Source organism: Varanus komodoensis, unplaced genomic scaffold (assembly GCF_004798865.1).
Source record: "Varanus komodoensis strain SLA01 unplaced genomic scaffold, ASM479886v1 scaffold34_1, whole genome shotgun sequence".
Classification (NCBI taxonomy): Eukaryota; Metazoa; Chordata; class Lepidosauria; order Squamata; family Varanidae; genus Varanus; species Varanus komodoensis.
Window position 1 is genome coordinate 181,114 of NW_025335854.1, and position 19,288 is coordinate 200,401.

The 19,288-nt window shown below is 41.5% G+C and overlaps 1 protein-coding gene across 3 annotated transcripts in view; it reads left to right on the forward strand.

Moving 5' to 3' along the window:
• KCNT2 (potassium sodium-activated channel subfamily T member 2) overlaps positions 1–19,288 on the forward strand; it is a 231,858-nt gene that overhangs the window by 62,803 nt on the left and 149,767 nt on the right. For all 3 annotated transcript variants that reach the window (XM_044439322.1, XM_044439323.1, XM_044439324.1), the window contains exon 2: positions 17,173–17,252. In XM_044439322.1, coding sequence (XP_044295257.1) covers positions 17,173–17,252 — 80 coding nt within the window. The remainder of the gene's footprint in view (positions 1–17,172; positions 17,253–19,288) is intronic.

Genomic DNA, 19,288 nt, shown 5'->3' on the forward strand with positions numbered 1-19,288 from the left:
ATCTCTGTCTATATTTTTAAAGTAACATGTCTATGGGATCTTTGGAACATGCCCTTTGCTCTTCCCGTGCTGATATCTGTGACAATTTTTCAATTGAATGTCTTTGGTGAATTCCAATCAAGAGCACAGAACATCTGAGGATTCTGAGAACAGAATAGCGCTGCATGAAGATCTTTTGTCCTAGATTGAAAAGAGTACCTGCTGACTATTTCTTGTCAACAATCAGTCCTAACAGAGAGAAAATAAAATACTGCCAACACTAGGCAAAGCAATGTCAATAGAAAACAGCTCTGTGGGACAAGCTGTTGTGTGTGGAATTATACTAGATTCATAGATTTGGAGGGGTTTGCAAAGAGAATCTAGTTCAGCCACCCCCCCCCACCCCTTTTGCAGGACATCTGCCACCAAAGCATCCCTGATAGCTGGGCATCCACATTCTGTTTTAAATCTCAAGCAAAGGGGAGCACATTAGCTTTCTAAAGCAACTCTTTCAATGTTTGAGCAGTTTGTACCACTGAGGAGTCATTCTTCATTGTTATTTATTTATTAGATGTATAGTCTGCCATTTTCATTTTTATAGTACTCAGAGTGGCTTACATTATTCTCTTGCTGTTCTTAATCATATCTCTGCAACAACAGCATTGTGAAGTAGGTTGGGCTGAGAGTCTGTGAGAGGCCCAAAGTCATCCAGTTGGCTCCATGGCTGAGCGAGGGACTCAAACCCAGATTGCCTGAGTCTCAGCCTTGTATTCTTAACTGCTACACCATACTGGTTCTCAATTTACCAATAATTTGAACCCATTAGTACAGATCCTACCATATGGAGCAATAGAAAATGAAGTTTCTCCATTTATGTTGAAAATTGGTTCTTAAGAATATCATTTAAGGTTGGAAGATGTCTGTCCTATTGCCTCTTAATCCACTCAGCTCTAGGTGGATCAGTGTAGAACTTCTCAGTGTAGAACTTAGTCTTCATTTGGTCTCTTTGACACCTTCAGTTTCTTAACTGAAGGTGACAAAGTTTCTTTTCTAGATCATAGAATCATAGAATAGTTGGAAGGGGCCAGAGGGCCCTCAGGTCCAGGCCCCCTGCTCAGTGCAGGACTCCAAGTTAAGCCATCCCTCACAGATGGCTGTCCAGTCACGTTTTGAATGTAGGAGAGCCCACAACCTCTCTAGGCCATTGGCTCCATTGTTGTAGTGCTCTTACAGTCAGGAAGTTCTTCCAGATGTTCAACTGGATTCATGTAACTTGAGCCCATCCTGCAGTCCAAGGCCCAGGGTCCTATCTCATCTAGAAAGTTTTCTTAAATAGTCTTCTTAAACTGTGGTAAGGCCATAGGTGGGGTGAATGCTCTGCCTCTGGTGGTGGATCCAAAAGGGCAGCAGCTCCTATTGACCCACTGCTTTTAGGGGAATTGCACTCCATGTGGGCTTCTTCTGCTGCAGCAAGTGTCATGCTGTGGAACATCATCCACCTGAGGCTCACTTGAGGTGAGTTTCAGATCACAGCACTGGGTGGGTATATTCTCTGGGAAGCTCACCAGCTTCTCAGAGGTGAGCAGTCAGCATGGCTATCCAGAGAGCCCACCCTAGTGGGATCCATCCTAATGGCCCTGTAAATTCCTTGAGCTGCCATGGAAGATGCTCTTGCAGTGAGGCTTATAGGAAGAGAATGGTAATGTTGTTCCCTGCTCACAAAGTGGGGGAAGGGAGCAGTTGGTGGTCATTACCAGATGAAAAGATAGAAGCTGGAGGAAAGGGAGGAAAGAGAAGAGTAGTACAGCATCTTGGCCCGGATGTGGTGTCCTGAACTGCATACCACACTCCTATTCATGGAGCTTTATGACATCGTGTAGGGTTGGAATACTGTCAAAAGCTGAACACCAGTTCAGGAACACCCTCCCACTCATGTGAACAGTAGCCACTGATAGCCATAGCCTCCATGGCCTTGTCTAATATCTTCTCCAAACCACCCAAGTTGCATAGTTTAACCAAGCTCTGAATGAAGTATTCCTTTTTATCATGTCTAAATCTTCCAACGTTCCACTTCAACGGATGGTTCTGGATTTTAAGTATTATGGGTGGAGTAGAAGGAGATCTCCTTATCAACATATTTTCAGCACTAGGAATATATATATAACCTCTACTGTAGTCCTCCCATGCTGCTTGTCTTTGTCTAAAAAGTTGCAAACTTTGTCACCTTTCCTCATAGGGAGTTGGTTCAGACCCTTGAGCCTCATGATTTGATGACCAGAGCTGTACACAGTATTCCAAACAAGCTTGCACCACAGATTTTTGAAAAGACATTTTCAGATCCTTTCTCAGTTGTCCCCAGTATGAAATTGCCCTTTTTTTCTCAGCAGCCACACACTGGCTTGGCATTTCCATGGAGCTGTCCACCACTACCCTAAGATCTCTTTCTTAATCAGTCACTGTCACGTCAGACTCTACCAGTATAAACCTGAAGTTAGGAAGTGGGAAGAGGACCCAGTTGGTGAGGGAATGTGTGGGAGGTTTGATGGCTGCTTCTTCTCATTTTGCAGCAGGAAATGTAAAAGTACATGTTTTGCCGTCTAGCTGGTGATGTGGCAGCTCTACCTACGGTTAAGGTTCTTTAAAACAGACTGTGTTTTTAAAGCACTGTCTAAGAATTACAGTATCAAACACTAAAAATGGCCTGAAGAAATCCATAAAAATAGCAAGAGTACAAGTAAAAGTGAGCCTCAATTTTCTCTCAGTGCCTCAGAAGCTCTTATAAAAATATATTTGATATGAGAGCGCAATGACCAGTAAGGTGAAAGGACTTCAGTTCTGGCATTCAGATATACACTGCAAATAGATGTTTTATCCAAGTGTCTCAATTACCTGGGATGCATCCTCTCACTAAGCAGGTGGGTCTCACTAAGCAACAGGATGTGTATTTGAATAAAATAGTTGCACCTTACAGTGAAACCTACATCAGATTTGGGACCTAGTTTTCTCGACGGGGCAGGAAGAGGGTGATCTGAGGGTGAGGAATTTGTGTCTGACTCCCCTGTCATGGTCAGATCACTTCCTCATCAGGTTTGAGCTCGATGGCAGCCTTTCCCTCTGTAAGGATGCAGACCCTATTGTGTTGGTCCACCTCGGAGCCGGATGGATCCGGATGGATTCCTGAAGGCTCTGGGGCAGTTTCCGGTTGATGTTTTTGTTGTGAGCCGCCCTGAGGCTTTGTTGCGATTGGGGCAGCATAGAAATGTTTTAAATGAATGAATGAATAAGGCTGGTGCTCCTGTTGATGCTCTGGTTGAACTGTGGAATGGGGAAATGACCAGGGCTATTGACACGATCACCCCTAAATGTCCTCTCCCACCAGGCAGAGCCCGTTCATCCCCCTGGTATACACCTGAACTACAGGCGAAGAAGCGGGTTGGGAGACATCTAGAGCTTAGGTGGAGGAAATCACGGGATGAATCTGACTGAACACACTTGCGAGCTCACTATCGAGCCTATGCTGTGGCAGTGAGGGTGATGAAAAAGAATTTCTTCACTTCCATTGCCTCCTCACAATGCCATCCAGCGGAGCTATTTCGGGTGGTACAGGGGCTGGTACATCCAGGCCCTGAGAAAGATCCTGTACCATCCTCAATAGCCCACTGTGATGAATTTGCCAAGCATTTTAAGGAGAAAATTGCTCAGATTCGTCATGAGCTGGACTCCACTAGTGATTCAGAGCCCTTAGGGGAGGTGCCAGTGTCTCCTTCTGGTCAGACATTATTGGATGAATTTCAGTTATTGCGGCCTGATGATGTGGACAAGGTGCTTGGACAAGTACGTCCCACCACCTGTTTACTTGACCCTTGCCCGTCGTGGCTACTGAACAAAGCTAAACACGGGATTGGTGCCTGGATCCTGGAGGACATCAACGCCTCTCTGAGGGATGGCCGAGTACCTGCCCCTCTAAAGGAGGCAGTAGTCTGGCCAGTCCTAAAGAAGGCGTCCCTGGATCCAGAGATGACCACCAATTATAGGCCAGTGGCCAATATCCCGTTTCTGGGCAAGGTGTTAGAATGGGTGGTGGCAGGACAATTCCAAGCACTCTTGTATGAGACTGATTATCTGGACCCATTTCAGTCCGGCTTCAGACCCGGGTACGGTACTGAATCTGCCTTGGTTGCCCTGTATGATGACTTGTGCAGGAAGAGAGACAGGAGGAGTGCGTCCCTGTTGGTTCTCCTGGACCTCTCATCAACCATGGTATCCTTCTGGATAGGCTAGCAGGACTAGGAGCAGGAGGCACTGCTTTGCAGTGGTTCCGCTCCTATCTCAATGGCCGATTCCAGAAGATGGTGCTGGGGGTCTATTTATTTATTTAAAACATTTCTATGACGCCCCCATCGCAACAAAGCCTCATCACAACAAAGACTATGGCTCTATGCCATGGAGTTCCTCAGGGATCCATTTTGTCCCCCTTGATATTTAACATCTACATGAAACCGCTGGGAGAGGTCATCAGGAGGTATGGACTGCGGAATCATCAGTACACTGATGATACCCAGCTCTACCTCCCTTTTTCAACCAATCCAGGTGAGGCAGTGGCTGTACTTAACCGGCCTGGCCGAGGTAATGGGCTGGATGAGGGCCAATAAACTGAAGCTCAATCCAAACATGATGGAGGTCCGGTTGGTGGGTGGTTTGGGCTCCTGGTAGGTGGCTTGGACCTTGTCCTGAATGGGGTTGCACTCCCTCTAAAGGACAGGGTCCGCAGCTTGGGAGTGCTCCTCGACCTAGAGCTGTCTTTGGAAGCTCAAGTGACTGTACTGGCGAGGAACGCTTTCCTTCAGCTTCAGTTGATCCAACAGCTGCCTCCCTACCTGGAGGATGATTGCCTAGTGACAGTGACACATCCACTGGTTACTTCATAATTGGACTTCTGTAACGCGCTCTATGTGGGGCTGCCCTTGAAGACAGTCCGGATACTTTAGATGGTGCAAATTCGAGCAGCCAGGTTGTTGACAGGGATTGGGTGTTACTCTCACATAACCGCAGTCCTCTACCAACTTCACTGGCTCCCCATTGAAGTTCGGGATCAATTCAAGGTGCTGGTCATCACCTACAAAGCCCTTAACGGCTTGGGACCTGGATACCTAAAGGAACCCCTGCTTCCATATTTGTCCTCCCGCCCCTTATGATCAGCGACAGAGGCCCTCCTCCGGGAACCCTCTGTGAAAGACATTAGGAGATTGAGTACCTGGAGGAAGTCTTTCTCTGCGGTGGCACCCTGCCTATGGAATGCGCTCCCCAGAGAGGTCCGCCTGGCACCGTTGTTATTTGTTTTTTGGTGCCAGGCCAAGACCTTTTTATTTAAACAATATTTTAATAACTGTTAATATTATTTATTGGTTTTAATTTCTACAGCCAAGGTGAATCCGGATTTTATATGTACTATTTATATACTTGTTTGTTTATTGTATCGGAAGCCATCCCAAGGCTCTTGCGAATGGGACAGCATACAAACACTCCAAATAAATAAATAAATAAATATTCCACAAAAATATTTTCCCGAAAAAACTTCAGGATGGATGCTATCACTGATCATGTTGTTTCCAGAGTCCCCTTTCCAACCTTCTTAGACAACTTTATCACCTTCCCTCTTCCCAAAGATCTAAGGGGTTCTGGTATTCTCCATGTGTTTTGGAATTCAGCTTCCACCAGCCAGTGGTCAGGAAGGCAGTGAGTTGTCCGGAGAGAACCATGTTGTTGAAGGTTGCCATTGGGGGAGTATGAGGTTTTGTTCTTTCAGACAAGTATAGCTCATCTTGCTAACTCCACATTTTCTGAAGACTGGAGACAGAGGCCTTTACGTGACTTCTGTGTCAATAGCTGCCTTGTCAAGACCTAACTTACGAACACTTTGTGAACATTTAGTTTTAGCACATTTGCACTTCTCACTTTTTTTATCCAGAATTCCAGACAATATTACTTCTTGTTTGAAATTTCTGTTTAGTGATCATCAACATCCATTCTCCATGGATCCTAAGCCAAAGGTCTATAGAACAGCACCATGAACCAGCATATATGACCTTATATATGCAGGAGGTGGGACCTTGTTGAGTGTTGTAGTGCTTGATGTCATCAGTCAAATGCCTATTTTCAAGTCATGAGCTAAAATGTGGGTCTGTTTTTCACTGCTGTTACCTGCTTGTAGACTTTATCTCGTGTGTGTGTGTGTGTGTGTGTGTGTGTGTGTGTGACTGCTATGATTCTACCATAGTAGTGCACAAATGGTTACAGCTCCTCTTAGGGATGGAGAAGAAAAGTGTCCCATTTGTATTTTACTGTTGACTTACCTTATTTTGGAATTTCAAACTAACACACAAACCCAGATTTCATTATCCTTCAACATTTGCACTTCTTTGGATTTTGCAATGGAGTTCTACAATCAGAAATGACACGTAAAATGCATTTTTGCGAAAATGCACACAGAGGTATATATTAAATGCAAATGGCCTTCCAAAATGCCTTACATTAGAAAAATTGTTTTCAAGGAATGTGTTTATTAGGCAAAATTATATTAAAATGAATGCATAAGGAGGGATGTTCATAAAAGTTTGTACACATTTTCATTCAAACAAGCAAAATATCTCAAATTTCAGGGAGAACCAGACTTTAAAAAAAGAAGAAACTAAGGGCAACTGTCATTGGGGAATTGCTTTGCAGCAGAGAACTGAAGATATTCTGTTTTACTTAACATCGGAAACCAGGGCATTTTAACAGCTCTGTTCAGGACATGAGTTAATTATTCACTTTATACTATATTAATAATGAACTCATTCTATGACTATAGATCCTTATGTTGGAAAAGCAACTCCATTTACATCATGAGGGAAGCATCCTAAGAATTGAGCATTTTATGAATAGCAAGAGTACAAAGAGATACTTAGAGAAAACCTTAAAGGAGGGGGCACATTCAGTGTTGTTGGGTGTCCACTGGGGAGGGGAAACTGGAAGACTGGAAGACTGGAATTAAGGAGAACTTGAATATTCTGAAAAGGGACTGGCTCTTTGGACTCCTGAACAGGAACAATATCACAGTGACATTTTGTTGCAAATCCTACTTGTAGAGGCCTTATGCTACGCTATAAGGTTTGCAGCAACTTCCGTTCTCGCGTGGACATTCAGATGATATTCAAGTGAATACAGCTGTCCTTGGAATAATGCAAGACAGAGTCCGCAACTGGTTTTCTTTCTTTCTTTCAACAACATCAACAGATAGGCTAAAGTGAGATATGATGCATAAAATTAAGCAAATGAATAATGGGATATAAATGAGATATCAATAAAATGATATCTCATGGAAGAACTATCACTGGTCTTGCTAATGAAAGCAGTTGGACTTCTAACTGGCATTTATTTATTTCATTTTTATACCATCCAATAGCTGATGTTAGCATCTTCAACAATGCAACTTCTGTATTGCTTTTGCTGCACTGACTGTTGACATGTGTGTTTCCCAGTCTATGAGAGGTAAATTCATAACATGTTAGACAAACAAAGCAACCAACAATTTAATAGACACATGCTGGTGTTATGAAATCAATCTATTGCTATAGATGTTTTCCTTCTTGTACTCATGTTTATTCAGCTGCAAGGAGTTTTTTCTTACAATGGCTGTCCATTAGAGATTCAGACTTTAAGGTGCCTTGGTAAAGACCAGCTGAACTGCAGGATTAGAATCGATGGTTTCATGAGAAATTATTTTACAGAAAATATCTATCTAGAACATGCATGCCATGGTTTGATGTGTCCAATACATTTTCTTTAAATATGTCAGAGAATACAAAAATATATCTTGCTCAATGAAAAATGTTTGAGGCTTTTGGGGTGCATGTATGGGGGGTTTGTTGGGGTAACTGTAGACATGAAGCTCTCAAAAATGGTGGAGTTCTAGCCTTCTGGCCTTTCTGCATTACCGCAGAATTCTACTGGCAGTAGGATTTAAAAATGAAGGCGTGTAGTTAAACTCCGATGAAAGCATTTTATAATGGTGAAACCGTATTGGATTCCTATAGAGAATACTTGCTGAACAATGCAGCTTCTTCCAGTTGCTCTTACCTCTCAATTTCCAATGGGACTACATTCAGGATATGCAATCTGGGATGAGTCATGACTTACCTGCTTGGAGTGCTGACAGCAGACATACAACATTATGGAGATTTATGTCACCATTTAACATAATCCTGTGAATCTCTACTCAGAAGGAATCTGTATTAAATTCAGTGGAATTTTCTCTAAAGTAGGTGTGCATAGATTTGCAGCCTAAGTGTGCAAAACCAATGAAAATGTTTGTAAAGATGAAGACAAACCAGAAAAAGTTCAGAGGAAGGTATCAAAGATGTTCAACGTTCTGGAAACAAAGCCCTGTGAGGAGAAATTGAGCTGGGCTTGGCTAGCCTGGAGAAGAGAGGACTGAGGGGAGATAGTATAGGTCTTTTCAAGGACTTGAAAGGCTGTCACAGAGATGAAGGACAGAATTTCTTCTTGATCAACCCTGTCTGCAGGTCAGGGAATAAGGACCTTAAGTTACAGGAAGCCGAATTCTGGCTGAACATCAGGAAAAAATCCTGACAGTGAGAGCAGCCCTGCAATGCAACCAATTCCTTAGGGAGGTTGTGGGCTTTCTCACACTGGAGGCATTCAAGAGGCAGTTGGACAGCCATCTGTCAGGAATGGGTTAAGTTGCAGGGAGTTGGACTCAGTGGCCTGGCCTCAAGGTTCCTTCCAACTCTACTATTCTATGAATTGGAAGCAGTATCATAGCCAGCACAGAGCTTTGGCTTCTACCATATTGTTACAGATGGTTTGGAGATATGCTTCTTGTGAGCTTTGACTGAATGCATAAATACTGTGGTACATCATTATATATTATAACACTATGAGCCATCTCAAATGCCCCGAGGCTCCGTAGCTGAACCAATCTAGCATCTAAAGTAAAGCAGAAAATGAACTGTAGGTTGTTTTAATGATGATGAAGTTTCCTCTAGAAATAGGACTGTGAAAACTCTGCCAAATCAGATCAGACTTCTATATAGGTCAGCATTCTGCTTTCACTGTCACTAGCCAGGTGTCTGTGGGAGCTCTACAGCAGAACGCGTGGTGGTGGCATCAGTATTCTAATTGGATGGTGCATAAATACCCTCCTTTCCATGCAGGGGGAGTTCCAAGAGAGGAATGTTGACCTGGCTTCAAACGCCCTTCTTGCAGGGTAGCACACTACCAAGAATATGACAATTTTAACAAGATTGTCCTATTGTGTAATGTGCTAACATTTTGCATTTAGACTGTGGTGGCAAGCTAGGTTGATGAATTACATAAGTATTGACAGACTGTGTATCTGCTAGTACAGCCCAGTATCATTTTGAAAAATTTAGTATGGCAGGGTTGAAGAGTTGGTTTTTCTTTTACATATTATACTTCCATTGCCTTCATTCTTTATATAGTCAATATTCAGTTACATTTGGTTCTTAGTGTGGAAGCTGTAAGATAAGAATTCTGAATGTAGCATGCTTTATTTGCTTTGTTCTTAGAGAGATGCAAACGTTTTTTGAGGTTTCATGAGCTTGCCATAACAGCTTATCATAAGCAATATTTTCATAATAGTTTCATGTATTGAATCAATTTTATTGTATTTCTTATACAATTTCTTATTGTATTTCTTGCAAACTTTATCTCTAGCCTAATGTACATCAACTCATCATAGAACTTGATAAAATCAACCCAAGATTTTCTGGATCCGGGGGTTTTTTTTTTTCATTTTCCCGTGGCATTTCTGAAGATATAAAAACAAATTTGTTTCACTAAGTGTTTACATAGAAAGTATTGCTCACGCTCCCTGAAATGCTGTTACTATTTCATTTGCTACTGATCACGAGACTCTTCCTGAGCTAGAATTTACATGCTGCAAACTCCTGGAGTTAAACTTTTCCTGACAGCACCTTTGCAGATTGTACTTGGGTATTGTACCTGATTGATCTCATACAAAGCTGTAGTCTATATACATTATTATTATTATTATTATTATTATTATTATTATTATTATTATTATTACATTTCTATGCTTTAGGCAAACAGTGAGTACGGAGAAGCATGACAGAAGTGAACAAACCTTTGTATAAAGTGAGTAGGAAAAAGGATGTCTCCCTCTTCCATCACCCAAAAACTCAGGGTCATCCCATAATACCAAAGAGTGGGAGATTCATGACTGATAGTGAGGTGCTGCTTCACTCAGTGCTTGGTTTAACTGTGGAATTCACTATTCTATGATGTAGTGATTAGGAAACTTCAGATTTTGTTAAACTGATTCCATCTGAATAGTGTAGAACATCAGGTCTACAGGTGTCTTTCATTCAGTTTTTTCTCACTATCATGAACCTGCATGCACATGCATGTAAAAGTGTGCATTTGTGCAAATGCATGCATCTTGAATTTCATATTTGGACAAGCCCCTACCTGTGCTTTGCATTTTCACATTTTAGCCTATAGATGAAAATGTACATTTTATGTTTCAAAGGTAAGGGGAAAATCACACATTTTAGAGGTCTTGTCAACCTATATTCCTGTTTTCAGCATTCATCTTCCTGATTTATTGATTTAGTTATTTATTCACTCTGGCTTCCTAAATCATCAAATGTGGTTGAAGTATTGCAGTAGGTATCCTGCAACACAGAGACACCCTTTAAAAGCATCTGGAGCAATGTACATAGCCTGGACATTCAGAACTTAAATAAAGGGTTCTGAGACTAAGGTGTACTTTCTGTGCTACCAACAGTGCTGATCAGAGTATGGAACTGTGAAGGCCTTCCTTTTGACCTAGAATATAAATCACAGAGCAGAACCGGGAACGTATGAAGCTGCTTTATATCAAATCATGCTGCTGGTCCTTATAGACCAGCATCCTCTACTCAGAATGACAACAAGTTTCCACAATGAGGGGAATGAGACTTGGTGTTTGCCCACCTTTTTCCTGCAAGGAACTCAAGATAGCTATTGAAATCTGCACTGTTGCACTATCAGATATGGAAGTCCTTACAAGGAAGCTGCTGCTACATTTACTGTGTCTGAAGGTGTTTGTGCCTCCTGAGGGCAACTTCTCCCAAGAGGTGGCTGGTAAGGGAGTCACCATGAGGATTAGGTAGCCCTTCTTTGCTCAGGTTACAAGACCCTATTAAAGGGAGGCTCTTTCTTTCTTGACTGTAGCCTATTTGAAGTACTGTGTGTCTGTCCCTCTGTGAGTTTTCTTCCTCTTGTTGGCTCTGAGTTTGATAAGAATATGAGATATCTTACTGCCATGTCTCATATTTATTAATTATATTTATATCTCCCCTTTTCCTGCAAAGAAAGCTAGGCAACTAATCCTCTTTCTGGTTTCCATTTATCTTTACACCACCCTGTGATATAGGTTTTGCTGAGAGTCAGAAACTGGCCCAAAGTCACCCAGTGAGCTTCATGGGCAAGTGGGCCTCACATCTCTAAAGTCCTAGCCCCTCACTCAAACCACTGCTCCTCACTGGCTCTCCATTTTTATGTATTTATTTTTCGATTTATATCCTGCCTTTTTCCTACAAAGGGCTCAAGGCAGCTTACATCTCCTCCTCCATCTTATCACCACAACAACAACAACCCTGTGAGTTAGGTTGGGCTGAGAGTCTGTGACTGGCCCAAAGTCACCCAGTTGGCTCCATGGCTGAGCGGGGACTAGAACCCAGATCTTCTGAGTCCCAGACCCATGCTCTTAACCACTACACCACACTGGCTCTCGTTAATGTGTCCCACCCTTTTTTGTCTTTCAAGGAAGTCAAGCCAACTCACATAGTCAGCTTACAACAACCCTTTGAGATAGGTTAGGCTATGAGTCAGTGACTGGCCCAAAGTTATTTTCCAAACAATGGTTTATTAGTACTGACCTAACAGCACTTTTAATGGTTGAACAAGTGGTATTTAGCTGGCACCTGCAAATGTGTAAATAGATGGATATTTGGGCTGCCTTTCCTGAAACTTGGAAATACTTATTTTTATCGATAGCTGTATTTTGATATGCACATGTCACATGAACTCATAGGAAGTGATTTTTTTCAAATTCTACAAGAAAATTGTTCATTTCCCTCCCTCCCTCTCTTCCATTTTCTTATGGTTTTGCTCTGTTGAAATTCACAATAAAAGAATAACAAATGTTATTGGTACTGAACAGTATTCACTGATTACTGGTAGGTCTTGCACTTCTTTAAATTTGGAAAAGTTTTAAATGAATTGTAATTGAGTTAATGCTGTATTGTAGTGCATTACAATTACAGCAATCATTTATTTCCGTTTTTGTTTGTTTGTTTTAAGTGGTTTTGAGTAAAAGCATTGTGGAAAACCTGGTATGTAAACTACTGCTAGAACTGCTCCTAGCAACTGGAACTAACAAACAAAGATTGAGCAAGACTGGATCTATATCTAGGCACCAAAGCCAACATGTGTTTCTTCAAGCTCCTAGTCTTGGTCCATCTGTGATCCCTGGCTTCGAATCTCCTACCACAAATGGACGTATTATTTTAAGGTCCACTATGTTCCCTCGGTGAGGAACTGAGTTTGTACATTAACTGACACAGTGATCCAGGATAACTTGGAGCTTCAGAATATATGGCAGGACCACAGACAGCTTCAGCTTTCGACTCCAGCATTGAGATATGAAGATCTGAGGTGGAGGGATTAAGCACAGATGAATAGAGAGCTCCTCTTCTTTTCCAGCAGAGTAATTGGAAGTTTGAAGAAACCCTAAGGAACATGTTATAGACAATATATTTTTTTTTCTTTTGGAATGATCAATATGCATTTTAGTGTGCGGTTTTTTAAAAGTACGGCAGAGAATGAAGATATTTACCTAAGGAAATCCACAGCATGAGTGATTATTCTTGTGGTTACTGGGTACATACAAAACACTCAAAGCCAAGATGTATTTCTCCAAGTAGAGGTTGTTGCCATCTGGCATAGGTTCAGCACCATGGACATCTCTTTAGCAATTTGGACTACAATCCAGAATGGTTAACTGCCCCACTGATGTTGAGGTCATTAGGCACCACCAGTCTTACTTTTGAATAAGCATGAATAGAATTGCTCTGTAAATTCAGTGCAATTTTATACGCTACATTATAAACAGTGCTTTCTATGTTGCTAAAAGATAATCTATAGAAATCCTTCTTCAGGACCCACCTTAAGATGGAAGGAAGCTGGCCATGAGGGGAAGAGCCTTCTCAGTTATGGTGCCTCAACTGTGGAATTAGTTCCCCAGAGAGGTGCACCAGGCATCGACCCTTTATACATTGCACTGCCAAGCCAAAATCTTTTCATTTGCCTGGTATTACAATTGCTAAAGATTATTATTTGATTTTATATTAGCTGATATCTTTATTGTCATTAGTGCTATTGTGGGTTGATTATTATGATTGTGGGTTGATTATTTGTATTTTGCTTATTAGTATTTGTACATTAATTGTTGTTTGTTATGTATTGAATGTTGTTGGATAAGAGTATAAAGGGCTTTTTTTTGTCATAGAATGCACCGGAACAGTGTTCCGGCACCTTTCTTTGATGGATTTTTCCAAGTGATTTTGAATCGCCCTGTCAGGAGTAGCAGGTCGGCAGCAAAAATCATTGAAATAGTGCATGCGGGCTGCTTGTGTGTCCGCGCTGATTGGGAGGGCACTGCTCGGCTTGGGACGCTGCTCAGCTTGGGATTGGTCATGTGGTCACATGCTGAGTGCTTACTGCCGGTGGCAACCATTATGTTTATGTGTGTGGAGAGTGACTGGCTATGTGCAAAAGGTAAATAAGTTTTTTATTTCAAAAAAGGTTGGTGAATTGAAAATCTTTTTTAGTGTAAAAGTGTGACCCCAAGATGTGAGTTCCGGCACCTTTTTCTTTTTTTTTTACAAAAAAAGAACTGATAGTATGCAATGTTTTTATTTGGTCTTTTTTCTTGTTGTGCATCATTCAGAGAGCCTATGGCTGACTGAAGGGTATACTAAAGCTTTTAATTAATAAATAATACATAATAAAACAGTAAAAAGTTTAGACTTGATAAAAAGTATCGCCTAGATTCCAGTCCTCCCACCCCATCCAAGCTTTCCATCAGCACCTTCCAAATATTCTTCCTTCTCCAACCACAGCTTCTTGACTGGTGCATTTCGTACCTGCAGCAACACTTAGGAAGCTACGATGTCCGAGCTGTCTGCCTGGCGCCAGGAAGGAGCTGCCTAGTTAATGTAAACTCTGCACTTCCGGACTGTTTCGCTGTCATTTTGGCCCTGGGTATTTTGCTCTGGCCTTCACAGCCTGTGGAGGTGGAGTGGAGGGGAGCGGATATTGCAGAACAAACCAGGGCACCTGGCAAGTTGTCACTAAATTTAAAAAGGTGTTGGAGCATTAAATGGATCGATTGATTTTAGCATCTTTTTTTGTCATGGAAACCATTGGTCTGCCTGGCAGCTGAGGTTGTTAAGAAATGTGAATCTGAAAGGAAACAGCATGTTATTAGGCAATTGGGCCCATTCATAATGGGAATCTTCAGGAATATGATTAGCTCCCACACTCACCATCCTCATTAGCATTGCATCACCTCTTATTGTTCATGTGTTACTCTTTTCGGTTGCATGTAAGTGCTGTAATTTTCCTCTAGAAAATATAGCTAGGCTGCTCAAAACCACATGAATAAAACAATAACAGTTTCCTTTTGAAGGTAAATTACCCAGGTCTGTGAACTTGTATGCCTTGATTCATTTACCTAACATTTTTCTTCAAAAGTTAAATCTTTACCATGACATAAAGCAAAGAGAAAATTTTAAGTGCCATGATATTAGTCATGCTAAGCCTGAGTTTATACCATTGTCTTTCACAGGGCAATGTTTTCATAAGAAGACATTTGCTATAGAAGCTTATCGTATTAACTCACCTGTTCTACTCCTGAGTCTTTGCAGGGTTCCATATCATTTGTAAATCGTCCTGGGGTAATTTAATGCTGAGATAGAACTGGCAGTTTGTGATTCTATCATTGCACTATGTGCAATAAAACGATGCAAGACAAAATCTAGACTTTACAGCCAGAATAGGTTGACACATTTGTAGCTAATTGGAATGCCAGTTGCCTGGTTATTTTGCTTCACTTTGTGGAATTGAGTTATTTAATAGATTCACATCCCATGTCTTGACTCGAGTCCCCCTAGCTGCTTACAATGTTTCAAAATCCAGCTCTGTCATAATCAGTGTCAGCTCCCCAATCACCTGAGGCAGGAGAGGGCTTGGAAGAGGAGAGGGCTTGGAAGAACATGGCATGGCTCTTCAGAGAAGGCCACAGTCATAGAATCATAGAATAGTAGAGTTGGAAGGGGCCATGAAGGCCATCAAGTCCAACCCCCCTGCTGTTGCAGGACACCACTTTACACCATCCCACTCAGATGGCTGTCCATTTTCCTTTTGAATATCTCTAGTGTGGGAGAGCCCACCACCTCTCTAGGTAGCTGGTTCCACTGTCATATCACTCTGACAGTGAGGAAGCTTTTCCTGACGTCCAGCCTAAACCGGGTTGTCACGACTTGATATTCCGTGTCCTACACTCTGGCATCAGCAAGAAGAGATCTTGACCTTCCCCTTTGTGACAGCCTTTGAGGTACTTATAGAGGGATATCATGTCCCCCCTCAGTCTTCTCTTCTCAAGGCTGAACATGCCTAGTTCTCTAAGTCTCTCCTTGTAGGGCAGTGTTTCCAAACCCTGGATCATTTTTGTTGCCCTCCACTGGCAATGGAAGGGGCTACGGCAATAAAGTTTATTTATCATTTATGTATTAAAGGCTTTTTTATACCGTCCCATCACCAAAGTCTCAGGATGGTGAAGTTGTGGCCAGCTGGGCTCCCCGGAGCACCTCTTGTAATGCCATTTGGCTGGATCGGTGTGGTATTCAAGGGGCATTCCTGGGCACAAGGACTTTGCTGCTTCCCCACTTTGCCACCTGAAGCAAGGGAGTCATGCTGCTTTATGAGAGGTCTGTCCCTGGTGACAGCATCTCACTGGCCCTGATCCAGTGCTTGCTTATTAGGTATAGATGCCTTTGGCAATGGTGGTACAAAGCCTTTGTGTGCAGACGGCTACTTGAAAGGGAACTCTGCTCCTCATTTGGATTCCAGCCCCCATGGAGGCCCACACATGGCAATTTCCCCGCTGCAGGTTCCCATCCATAACACTGGGTCTGGGGAAACTCTGTGCTATCGGGGGTGGGAACCAATGGCATAGCCCTGCTTCCTCTACAATGCATTTCCCCCCTTATAATATAACATGTCCAGGGTTAGTGGCTCCTCAGCTTCTCAAACAATGAGGAGTCCTGAATTTTTCAAACAGTATAAAGTTTTCTTTTCCATGAATGAGCAAACAAACGTAACATTCTGGTGATTTAACATTCACTTTGCAATGTTTGTTCCACTTGCACCAGATTGCGAAGCCTCGATTCCAGAACAATGTTTCCCAACCTGGTGCCTTGATGGAGTTCACTCCAATGGCCAGGAATGCGAGGAGCTCTAGCCTGAAACACATGGAGGACACCAGACTGGGAAAGGCTGAAATAGATCCACATAATGATTTTAGGCCAGCTAAATTTACAGCTCTTAGTTCCCTATCCAAATTCAAATTGCTACTTCTTGTTTCTCTGACTCTCCCACAATCTTAAGGGTGTTGCCTTCCAAAGCTGGGTGAAGAGACTTCCAGCCAGGAGAGAACATTAGTGTTCTTTTGTGAAGCTGTGCTTATATCCATTAGCTGCCCAGTAGTGGATTTGTTCATAGTAATCGGCCATGCCATAAAACCAGAGTCAGGGCTGGCTAAAGCTCCAGGACCCAGTTAGTGGCTAGATGGCATTCTAATGATTACAGGGTAAGATAAATTATGAATTGACGCTTTCAAATTCTCTGTCACTAGAATAAGTTTTCAAGTGACCTCCTGGAAATGTAATGTGCAGAAGTGTTTAAAAAACACACCTGCCCTTACATTCTTCTTTCTATCCAAATATCAAAATGATATGTGTGCATCTATTGTGATTTATAATCTTAACATAGTGGAATTAAAATCTAATCCTCTCCTCTCCTCTATTTCTTTTCTCTTTTCAGAGTACAAGTTGAATTTTACATGAATGAAAACACATTTAAAGAGAGGCTGAAGCTGTTTTTCATCAAAAATCAAAGATCAAGTAAGCAATTTGTTTTTATTAACTATGTGTGTAATAGAAATTCTAAACAATACTGCCTGATGGCTTGAGGAAATTGGTATGTGTTCCATTCCATGAATACTTGCACACCACTGAAGGGAGTTGAATGTGCTTGTTGCAAATGAGCTTCACGGGGCTCTCTATGATGCTGCTTGGTAGATGAAGAGAATTGCTTGTGGCACGTTTAGTGCTGCTGCTTATCTTGACAATGGCTAAGGTAACAAGACTCATGTGGTTGTGGACTCATGGGCCGTTTCCTCTTTTCTTTTGCACAAATTGCTCTTTTGTTTCCTTGTTTTACTATCACAGCTTGATGCAGATATAATGCAATGTTTCCTAAGCCAAGAAAAATCTTGAATTCCATCCCACCTTCTATTTTCACCCGTAACTATTGTTTGCTTTATGTCTTCACCAAATTCTGTGCCATCTATGCTTAGCTTTAAAGTAGCAGAAGAACGGGACAACCCAGAGAGTGTTCTAGATTTCCAGAATATGGTCAAAAGATCTGGAAATATATGGGAATAAGATATTTCTCCAATCCTACATTTAAATGCAGATGCTAACCATTCTCCCTGTATGGTTTCTAAGACAGCTTCAAACCTCAGTTTCAAATTGTGGATCAAACTAACTCAGAGTAGTGCTGATCATAATATTAGTACAGTTGTACAGGATGAGGGAAGTAATGCAAAAAGGAGCAGGAAGAAATGTGTGAACTTTGGCTCTTTGGGATGAGGAGACTGGCTAATGAGATATTAAGGTTGTTATTCTTCATGCTTTCATTCAGGCCTCTTGTTATCTGTATGCTTCTATATAACTGAATTAAAAAGGATGTAAAATATAACAGACGGTGCATTGTGTAACTTATCCACACTATTTATTGTAATCAGTCAAATTTGGTTGGTTCCTGCAGCATTTTGGTTGCTTGAGGGTTGAATACTTTGTTCAAATTAGGGGAGAAAGGTAGCATTGCTTAGTGACCTACAACTAAGGTTACAGGATTATAAGGTAGCCATGGTGCAGTTTCTATTAGGATTGATGGGACTTTACTTGGATTTTTGGGGAATATTCCCCTTTTTCAAATGGTCTGGGCAAAATGGTTGTAGTTTTTTGTGTTGAATATTTACATCCTATGTTCCTTTTTATTCCTTTTTTCTGTTTTTCTTTCCCTACAAAATGGTGTTAATATGGAAAACTGCAAAAACTAAGACTGAGAGAAGAAGCGGGATCTTTTTTCTGGTTCAGTTGCTAATGAAGGCTAGATTTTGAGGGCATCTTCTCAATATTGAGGGTTGATAGTTGAAGAAGTGGAGGCAAAGAGAACTTGTCTGAATACACGTCTAGCCCTTTCTCCGTTTCAAAGTGTCTGTGCTTTCCCCATTTAAACCATTTTATCTATTTTGTAGGAGCCTAACCTATTCTGTAGGAGAATGGGATAGAAGATGAATCTTACCACCCCAAACTATGGTTGCATATTATTCTTTTTGGTACTTTGATTTAAATCTTCCATTTCTATCCCTTTAGAAGAGTTACATGAATAGGGGTTTAGATGTGTGGGACAATAACTATCTTTTAGACAGTAAAGCAAAGAAACTGTTTAATGGAATTTCAGAGGCCAAGAAAACTTAAGCAGATTTTTAAATCCTGCTTATAGAATCCAATATAGTCTTGAGAATGTAGTTAATTCACCAGAATCTTCTGCCTTTTAGGGGATCTGTATTATTCTTCAATTATATTTCTAGAGGTTACTCCTTTAGCTCATTACTAACCTGATCTGAAGTTTGGCTGTCCATATAATAAGTACTTCCATGTTCTTTGGTAGGATAGGTTTCATGAAACAGTGAGTTATACCCAACTTAATTATGCTTATTGTGATTAAGTCTCATTAATTTCACTCTGCACTAAGCATGACTAAGCCTTGATCAGACCCAGTAGCCAATTGCATATCTCTTCAGTTGATGGTAAAATTAATAATTGAGGTTGCCATTTTAATGATTTCTGTACTGTACTATTAGTTTGTC